This window comes from Oncorhynchus tshawytscha, linkage group LG11 (assembly GCF_018296145.1).
Source record: "Oncorhynchus tshawytscha isolate Ot180627B linkage group LG11, Otsh_v2.0, whole genome shotgun sequence".
NCBI classification, from domain to species: domain Eukaryota; kingdom Metazoa; phylum Chordata; class Actinopteri; order Salmoniformes; family Salmonidae; genus Oncorhynchus; species Oncorhynchus tshawytscha.
The window spans coordinates 49,212,902-49,223,494 of record NC_056439.1 but is presented as its reverse complement, the minus strand read 5'-3'; the positions used below and the strand labels follow the sequence as shown (position 1 = coordinate 49,223,494).

At 37.8% G+C, this 10,593-nt stretch overlaps 1 protein-coding gene across 1 annotated transcript; it reads left to right on the top strand.

Annotated features, from left to right (window-relative positions):
- Positions 1 to 242: 242 nt before the first annotated feature.
- LOC112262145 (complement component C1q receptor-like) lies at positions 243 to 2,560 on the top strand. The gene is given in 2 exon segments (XM_024437864.2): positions 243 to 2,293; positions 2,296 to 2,560. Coding segments are annotated over 2 exon segments (1,518 nt in total). The 5' UTR covers positions 243 to 888; the 3' UTR covers positions 2,409 to 2,560.
- Positions 2,561 to 10,593: the final 8,033 nt, after the last annotated feature.

Below are 10,593 nucleotides of genomic sequence, written 5' to 3'. Positions count from 1 at the left end.
TTGCCTGACAGTATGTCCCCTTGCTGTACGTACACAACCTGACCCATGAACCAGCATGGGTGTGAACTTCCTAGCATCTCTTCCCCATCCTGTCTATCTATTGTTTTAGAAATGAACTATTGTGCTTTTTCCGGGCTTTCATGTCAGCAGAGGTTTTAAATGAGTTAGAAAAGGTTGTCTGGAAAAGGGCCCAGTTCTCTGTCACAAATTGGAACCTATTATTTATTTTTTTCATTTTTATTATTGCTTTTTGGGGAAGACATTTTTGTCTGTCCATTTAGAATGTAAATGAAGGCTTTATTCTCTCAATTTAAATGAGATTAGTCGTTTCACATAACAAAATGAACAACTAAATCAACAACTATAGACTATCGAAAATGAAGGAAATATAATATGACAAATTATTACAAACAAATCGTTATTTTCATATGAATTAATACATCGGGAAATCATTAAATGCCATGTTTTAGCGCTTTCATGTTTTTTGCAAGCTATACACTATTTGATACAGATCGGTTGTTGTTGTTTTTCAGCTGGAAGATGATTACCTGACTTTGTATAGGACAAACAAGCAGTCTGATATTACGTTTACTCAGCACGGGAGCCACCTGGATAACAAGTCAAAACAATGAGGGTGCTGCTATTGTTTTGGTTTTCCACAACGGAACTTGCTTCAGCAGGAGACAAAAACCAACTGGGGGAGAAAAAAAAAACGTTTTAAGTGTATATAGAAAACAGGATGCAGGAGCTTGAATGTACAATTCAAAGTCGCAACACGTTGTACTTTGGCAGGGAATAGAGAGCCTCATTTGTCATCCGTTTGCCAATAAGGCATAAATGTAGCATATAAAATATTTAAATCAATGGTTGTTGTTGGATTATGTGGGAATGATGCTTTTGCTAATTTTACTGCAAATCTCTGTCTGGGGAGCCACTGGAGCAGACACTGGCGGAGAAGAAACCGTGTGCACATCCAATGCCTGTTTCACTGTTCATATAGAGGGAGTCAGCTTCGAAGACGCTCGTATGAAATGTGTAGATAACGGGGGTTACTTGGTAACAACTAAAGACAAAGCTGAGGAAGCAGAGCTTCAATCAATCCTTACACAGATCGACTTAAGGAATCGCAATTTGGACTACAAATGTTGGATCGGACTGCAATTACATAAGGGGGACTGCATTATAACGGGCTTGAGTCTCAGAGGTTTTAAGTGGATATCTGGAAGTGAAACTTCCCAATATTCCAACTGGGAGAAGGAACCTCGCAGCACCTGCACAGAAGAGCGTTGCGTATTGGTATACTATTCTTTATCCGGTCGCAATGATTTAAAATGGACGGATGGATCTTGCAAAGAAAAGGCTTTTTACGCTTGCAAATTCTACTTCAAGGGAATGTGTAAACCTTTGTTGTTGGCAGGAGGGGAGCAAGTGAATTACAAGCTCCCATTCTCAGCAAATCCATTAAATGAGGATAATAACTTGACCGCGTTTCCATTTGGAACATATGCTGAAATAAGATGTAATGGCAATTACCACTTTTCTATTTGTAAGTTAACGGATGGTGTCTATGGCTGGACTATCCCCGGTCCGTTTTGCGCCACGGATAAACAGAGTTGTGGCTATAAAAACGGTGGATGTGATCATGTGTGCTTTGATAGTGACCCCGGTGGTATTCGTTGTGGATGCAAGGACGGTTATGTGTTAGGACAGGACAGAGTATCTTGTGACTTAAAGGAACATTGTCACAGTTCTCCATGTCAATACCAATGCGTAACAGGACAAACGGGGTTCTCGTGCGTATGCCCAAGCGGCTTCCAATTGGATAAAGACCAATTTGGTTGTATCGATGTCGATGAATGCCAAATGAATGCCTGCGACGGTAATCATTGCGTCAATACCCAAGGTAGTTACACTTGTGAGTGCAATAAAGGCTACAGAATGGTTGAGGGCAAATGCCACGATATAGACGAGTGCACTGAAACTAGATGTCCACAAATATGTCTTAACTCTGAAGGATCCTTCTCCTGCCATTGCATCGCAGGGTTCACTGTGTCCGAGGACGGTCATACTTGTATAGATATAGACGAATGCCTCAGTAATCGATGCGAGGACAAATGCACTAATACCATTGGTAGTTTCATGTGTTCTTGCCATCAGCACTTCCGGTTACACCCTAATGGAATCACCTGCATTCGAGATGTGACTGTTGTTTCCACTGTTGAAACGTCAAATGTTTATAGAGACAACGACCAACACGACGAGACCATTGACACTATAACCATATCTAAGGTTGAATTACAGAACGAGCCTCAGTTCACCGACGGACCACCTCAAGGCACTATTACGCAGGACATTACGCGCGAGGAGCCATCCAGCAAAACCACTGGAACGAGTTGGTTTACGCATAATGACTCTTTTTTGAGCTCGTGGCTGTTTATTGGCATTATTGCTTCTCTTGTTCCACTACTTCTTCTAATTGCAGTAACCTCTGGTATTGTCATGTTTCGATGTAGTCGTTCAAAAAGAGAAGCGAGGAAGAAAATCGCCACTGCTGACAGTTATTGTTGGGTGGCTTCTGGTATAGAGACTCAGTTAGAAAAATTTGACGGGTCACTTGAAAGCACGGCGTGAAATAGTGTCAACTCGGGAATGTAAAAACAATATAATTCTGACATTGCATTATTTACGAATATATAAATAAAACGTGTTCATAAAATTATGTTTTTTTAAAAAGTATGTCTGAGATCCTTGACTGTGCTTCAAAAAAGCACATATTTTATATGATCATTCATAAAGGTTACAATCGTATTTAATCATCATAACAACCTGGTCTCAGCGTATTTCCCAATATTCTGTACGTACATACATCAGAGACACTCCATTTAGTATAATATGTTATGTTTCATATGGTATGTATTAAAAAAGCTAGGTGGCTAACGCTAGCAAGAGGGTTAGGTTAAAGGGTTAGCTAACATACTTAGTAGTTGCAATGTAGCTACAAAGTAGAAACTAGTTGAAAAGTTGCTAGTTAGCAAAAATGCTAAAGTTGTCCATGATGAGATTTTAACAAGCAACCTTTGGGTTGCTAGACATTTACATTATACACCCACCCATCTACCACGACCAGACCAACCACTCACCTTTTCTTTTTTGCCTTAAGTAACTTTCTGTCTTGCGTAACTATACTAAACTTAACATGTCATACTAATTTGAGTGACCCAGATTTACATTTACAACGTTACGTCTAGTCTATGAGACCAGGCTAGTCATAAGAGTTGCTTCATGTTCAGATGGCATGTTTTTCATTACACCTGAAATGTTTGGCCTAATTTACTTGAATACTTCAAGTCTTCAATTTACTTGAAATGATATGATACAATGTTGTATTTGAGCAATAAGGCGTGGGTGGGTGTGGTATATGGACAATATACCATGGCTAAGGGCTGTTCTTATGCACGACGTGGTATATTGGCCATATACAGTACCACAAACACCCGGGGTGCCTTATTGCTATTATAAACTGGTTACCAACATAATTAGAGCAGTAAAAATAAAAATGTTTTGTCGTACCCCTGGTATACTATCTGATATAGCAGGGCTTTCAGCCAATCAGCAATCAGGGCTCAAACCATCCAGTTTATAATATTCTATATTAATATTATAATATTACACTGACACATTTTAATAAAGTAGGCTTATCAATGAATGATTAGAAATATATTATTATATAATTCTATATATATAAAATATGAATACAAATAAACAAAAACCCCGCGTGTGCCAGTGGCAGTGAGCCACGCATGATAAATTCCACCTTCAATATTTGAGGAAGTGAAGTCACTTGGAATCTGCAATTGACAATAAATAATAACTCCAAAAGTTATATAAAAACATTAAATTCAAGGCACACTTAAACCGTGTTGATTTCTTCACTATTATTCTACAAAGTAGAAAATAGTAAAATTAAAGAAAAACACTTAAATGAGTAGGTGTGTCCAAACATTTGACTGGTACTGTATATATAGATCAACTCAGGATCTGTGTGGTTAGAGTGTCTGCCCTGAGATTGGAAGGTTGTGAGTTCAATCCCCTGCCGAGTCTTCGCTTGGTACTCAACATTAAGGAGATAATGTAGATTGGAAGGTTGTGAGTTCAATCCCCTGCCGAGTCTTCGCTTGGTACTCAACATTAAGGAGATAATGTAGATTGGAAGGTTGTGAGTTCAATCCCCTGCTGAGTCTTCGCTTGGTACTCAACATTAAGGAGATAATGTAGATTGTAAGAAAGGCCCTGCAATAGGCCAGCGTCCTGTCTAGGCTGTGCACTTGTACATCAAGCTGCCTCATGCTACAGAAACAGGAGATAAGGCAGGAGCCTATATGAGCCGCTCTCCCACAAGCCAAGGCTACATACTAGCATACCTATGCTAACTATGGCCCCTGCTACATTGTTTATGATGAAATGATGTCCATTTACTTTGATGATTTGACTTCCTAAAAACAGCAGTGTGCCTGACTGCTTAGCTACTGAATATGTGATGCTCCATAACATTGGCAATTAACTAACCTGTTCTTGGCAATACTTTCTTCGTTCTCTATTCAGTAAAAAGTGTATGTTATAAATGTCAGTGTCCAGTTGCAGGTGGACATGGACATTAGCCAAAAAACTAAGAATATTTAGAAAGATATTAAATCCACATTTTGTATTGAGTAAGAAATGCCGCTTGCATGTTTGTAGATAGATATCTGTTCCGGTCGCACTGTGTGACAGTTATCACAGCTACAAAATTGGCTATATTGGCTATATCGTAAAAAATCATGAATAAAACATAAAAACTTTTTGGTCTTAATTTAAGGTAAGGCATAAGGTTAGCAGTGTAGTTAAGGTAAGGTTTAAAATCCGATTTTATCAAGATAAAATATAAATAGGCAGGGTTTAGACATTATCATGACTTTGTGGCAGTGGTAACTAGTGATGACCCTGTGTGACACGCTATCATCTACATGTGGTTGCAGGAGTATCGCATAGACATGACTAGTTCCTGCAAAGATGTTGGGAAATGCAAGATGCCAAGCAGCTAAAATCGGAGGGAACTCTTCACTTGATGGAAAACGTTGATTTAATATCTTTCTGAATAATTTCATTTTTTTTTTTTTTGGAGAACCACCTGTAAAAGGACAAGGACATTTATAAAATACACTTGTATTTATTATGGATCCTCATTAGCTGCTGCAGCTACTTCTCCCGGGGTCCAGCAAAATTAAGGAAGTGTATACAATTTTAAAAACATTTACAATACAAGGCAAAGGGTGGTTACTTTGAAGAATCTCAAATATAAAATAATTTGGATTTGTTTAACACTTTTTTTGCTTAATACATGATTCCATGTGTTATTTCATAGTTTTGATGTCTTCACTACTATGCTACAATGTAGAAAATTGTCAAAAATAAAATTTTAAAAACCCTTGAATGAGTAGGTGTGTCCAAACTTCTGACTGATTGTAGGTAGGCTAACTGAAATGTAAATCCTCCTAGCTAGCTGGCTAACGTTAGCTAGCCATTAGCTGGCTCCTGAATGAGTAATGAGGTGTAGTGAGTAACTACCTCTTTCTAACTGAGGTCTTTACTTTGCAACTTCAGCGTAAAACAGGTAGAAAAATGATTTGTTTCCTATAGCTCTAGGTTCTGTGTGCTACAATCCAATTTAAAATGAGCTAGTTGATTCAGCCGCACCAATTATGATTTAACTTTTGTATGGTAATGAAGAAACCTTCAAAATAAAAGCCCGCATTTCAACACATTGTAATTTAAATAACTAATTCAAAATATATTGCATTTTAGTCAGAATCCACTTTTATTGTGCTAATAAAACAATGCAATTAGTAATTGATGAAAAAATGTATATATGGTTTTAAAAACATTTTCTAAGAACAATAATAAAAAATACAATGTTGAGACTGGTATATTGAGATTATTGGGCTATGGAGAAAAACCTTACTACCTGTCTCAGCTACAGTGGGGTGGAAAATACTTGGTAGGGTCTCTACAAATCAAGCATGAACCCGATGTCATGTTAGCCTGTGTTACCTTCTCGACGAATGTTCCCCTAAGAGGAATGTTCCCCTAGAGTCTGTCCAATGATATTGATTTCAGCAGTGCCCACGGGAGATTTGAATTCAGCTTTCTCCAAACTCCTCCTTCTTCTTCCAGCAGCCCGTTTCACTTCCGAGAGAAATATCGAATTCCCCCAAAATAGCCTTGAACACTTTGAATAATCCTAAAAAATAAGATTTGTTGAAATACCATCCTGTATTAGTAAAATAAATACCTCTTAATGCAATATACACGCTCTCTGATGTGTCTTAATCATTATAGGTTTTACATTGGAGCTAAAAATGACAATCAATTTTCTTTGACACGTTAACAATCTTACAGTACTGTATAGTGAGCTGTTTAATGATATTTCATCATTTTACAGTGTAAACCAAACTGAAACACCATCTGATAGGCTCAACCATCAGTATGGGTTTCACATTGTCGATAAAGAGGAAAATCAACCCAAATGGTCTTTGGCACGTTGGGTGTGGCTTCTGCATTGGATTTTTGCTCTCATTTAGTCTATTACAACCCTGCTGTCCACTTGTGTATGAGGACCTCGAGTGGTATACATTGGTACTGTTCCATTCGAAGTTGGCTTGTTCAGTAATTTGAAATTAGAACACAAAAAAACTGATGGGGGAATGAAAACCTTATAGAATATGTACGTCTCCCAAGTCATTATATATTTGGAACTAGGTGATCATAAAAGCATAATAATATCATAAAACACTTTATACTGTTTTGATGTAAATCATTTATCTTAATAAATAGGTTGACAGTTTATCAATATGAATCAATAAAAACGATAGGATGGTTGATCAATAAGACGACACGTCATTTTTAATCAAGCTATTAACTTATAATTCCAGTGACACAAAGTTATTGACGCTAAAATAAAGTGTCATTTAATTAAAATAGTGATTTGTTTCTCAGTAAGCCGTTGAAACACAAAGCAGAGGACAATGTTCAATGTTGTTAAATGTGCAGTGTGTTCAATCAAGCAAGAATGTCTTGACAGAAGAAAACGGGGGAAAAAACAAAAGTATCCAATTGACTGAAGCGTGTAGATCCAGCCATTTCACACGCACTGACGCAATCTCCCTCCGCAACTGTTGAAATCAATATAATTTGACAGACTTCTCCACATAGCCTCCTAGGGGAACATTCGTCGACAAGGAAGCCCAGTGGTCAGAGCGTTGGGCTGGATCGAATCCCCGAGCTGACAAGGTACACATCTGTCGTTCTGCCGCTGAGCAACACTGTTCCCCGGGCACCGAAGACGTGGATGTCGATTATAGCAGACCCACTGCACCTCTCTGATTCAGAAGGGTTGGGTTAAATGCGGAAGACACATTTCTGTTGAATGTATTCAGTTGTGCAACTGACTAGGTATCATTCTTTCCCAGGCTGACACGACAGCTGTCGTCAGTCTTTGACTGATAAAGCGTTATAGCTACAAACTCAAAATGGTGAGTTGTTTGGCGAGCTATCTACACTCTTTTGCGAAACTTCGCTTGATAGCTATTTATTGATTTTAATATGAATTAGACGCACGCTTGCTAGTTGGCTAAATAACAAGTTGGTAAACGTTAGCATTTATTGTGAGCAAAACTATGGGGGACATGCTTCATTATTTATTTTTGTATAAACATAAGGACATTTTTGTTAACAAAACAAAAATATGTAAAGTGTCTGTCACATGTTTCATGAGCTGAAAAAAAAGATCTCCGAAATTTTCCATATGCTCAAAGCTTATTTCTCTCAAATTTGGTGCGCAAATGTGTTTACATCCCTGTTAATGAGCATTTCTCCTTTGCCAAGATAATCCCTCCACCTGACAGGTGTGGCACATCCAGAAGCTGATTTAAACAGCATGATCATTACACAGGTGCACCTTGTGCTGGGGACAAAAGGCCACTCTAAACTGTACAGTTTTGTCACACAATGCCACAGATGTCTTAAGTTTTGAAGCGCGCTGCAATTGGCATGCTGGTTACAGATAATTTAATGTTCATTTCTCTATCATAAATCTCATCCAATGTGCTTTTAGAGAATTTGGCAGTACGTCCAACCGGCCTCAACTGATAAAAGTGAAAGGTTCTTCATGGGGCCATCGCTATGAACAGATATGCACCTCAGTCCATCAGGTAAGGGGTTGTCTATTTTGCAGGCAATGGTAACGTACTTATGTACAAATATTTTAAAGTACTACTTAAGTAATTTTGGGGTATCTGTACTTTACTTTTGTACTCCACTACATTCCTATAGAAAATATACATTTTCCCCGACATCCAAAAGTAAATTTTTATATTTTGAATGCTTAGCAGGACAGGAAAATGGTCCAATTCACACATCCCAGGTCATCCCTACTGCCTCTGATCTGGTGGACTCACTAAACAGAGAACATCCCAGGTTATCCCTACTGCCTCTGATATGGTGGACTCACTAAACAGACATGTTTTATTTGTAAATTATGTCTGAGTGTTGATGTATGCCCCTGGCTATCCATAATTTAAAAAAAATTTAAACAAGAATGGTGTCATCTGGTTTATTACTATAAGAATGTTAAATGATTTATATTTTTAATACGTATGCATATTTTAGCAATTACATTTTACTTTTTTTTTTTTTATACTGAAGTACATTTTAAAACGAAATACTTAGACTTCTACTCAAGTAGTATTTTACTGGGTGACTTTTACTTGAATCATTTTCTATTTGTAACATTCCTACTGATATTGCCCTAAAAAGAAATACTTTACCCAAGTTCCCATTGACATATCATAGTTATTCAGATCCCCTAACAATACAGTTTGCAAGTCCACCTGAACCACGTTATTATGAAATGACACATCCATTCCTGGAACCTGAATCCAAAAGTGAGCCACTGATGGACAGTACCAGAAAATGTCTTTATTGACTTTGTTTTCCTTGTGGCAGTCTGCACAAGGCTGACTGTTCAATGCCCCCAACACACTGAGTGGACAAAACATTAAGGACACCTTTTTAATATTGAGCTGCACCCCCTTTTACCCTCTGAACAGCCTCAGTTCGTCAGGTCATAGACTCTACAAGGTGTCGCAAGCATTTCACGTAGATGCTGGCCCCATGTTGACTCCAATGATTCGCACAGTTATGTCAAGTTGGCTGAATGTCCTTTGGGTGGTGGACCATTCTTGATACACACGGGGAAACTGGTGAGCGTGGAAAAACCCAGCAGTGTTGCAGTTCTTGATACACTCAAACCGGCATGACTGATACCTACTACCATGCCCCATTTCAAAGGCACAAATCTTTTGTCTTGCCCATTCACCCTCTGAATGGCGCACAAGCCATTTCTCAATTGTCTCAAAGGCTTAAAAATCCTTCCTGTCTCCTCCCCTACTTCTACCCTGATTTTGAAATGGATTTAACTGGTGTCATCAATAAGGGATCCTAATTTTCACCTTGTCAGTCTGTCATGGAAACAACAGAAGTTCCTAAATGTTTTGTAACAAGTATGTTATATAATAGCTTAAATTGAAACGGATTGATGTGTCATCTGTTTTCTACGTCCGTTCATAGACCCGATGCCGAGGTATTCGGACATCAAAGACCTGTTCCCAACTCACTTTTACTTCATATGGCATTGTTTTCAAACCTTTTGACTTGAAGTAAAACAAATTATATTTATACTGAATCATTTTCAGCCATTTATGATTTAATGGACTAATTATTTAATTTCTTTAATTGTCTCGAACTTTTGTGGCAGAGCTGCGATGAGTTGGTTATAATTTGGTATTGAGCGTACACCTCCACATACACTGTTAGTTGCTTGTGTGACAATTTTTACCGTCCTTGTTTACAATGTCCTTCATAAATATTATTCCCTTGTACATTTTCTTCCAATAGTTTTTTTTCTTTTCTCTAGCAGTACATTGACGTTGAACCATAATATTTGCTGCAATATTAGAACGGACTTTTCTGGAGGATGGAATTTAACTGTATAGAAAGAATACTTTAAACAGAGATCCATTGTCAATCCACGACAATGTTAGGTTTTAATCTGTAGAAAGGCAAAAAGTCCATGTTGCCCAGCAACAGCCCCAAAACATCACTGCTCTAGAGATCTGCATAGAGGAATGGGCCAAAATACCAGCAACAGTGTGTGAAAACCTTACAGAGAACGTTTGACCTCTGTCATTGCTAACAAAGTATTGAGAAACTTGTTATTGACCAAATACTTATTTTCCACCATAATTTGCAAATAAATTCATTAAAAATCCTACAATGTGATTTTCTGGATTTTTTTTTTTTCTCATTGTCTGTCATAGTTGAAGTGTACCTATGATAAATTAGACCTCATCTTTTTAAGTGGGAGAACTTGCACAATTGGTGGCTGACAATACTTTTTTGCCCCACTGTATTGTTTAAAGGTAACATCTCTTTTCATATTTATGCAAACCTGTCCAAAACACAATTTAAGAATGAGGATACTGTATGTTTAAGGCTAGG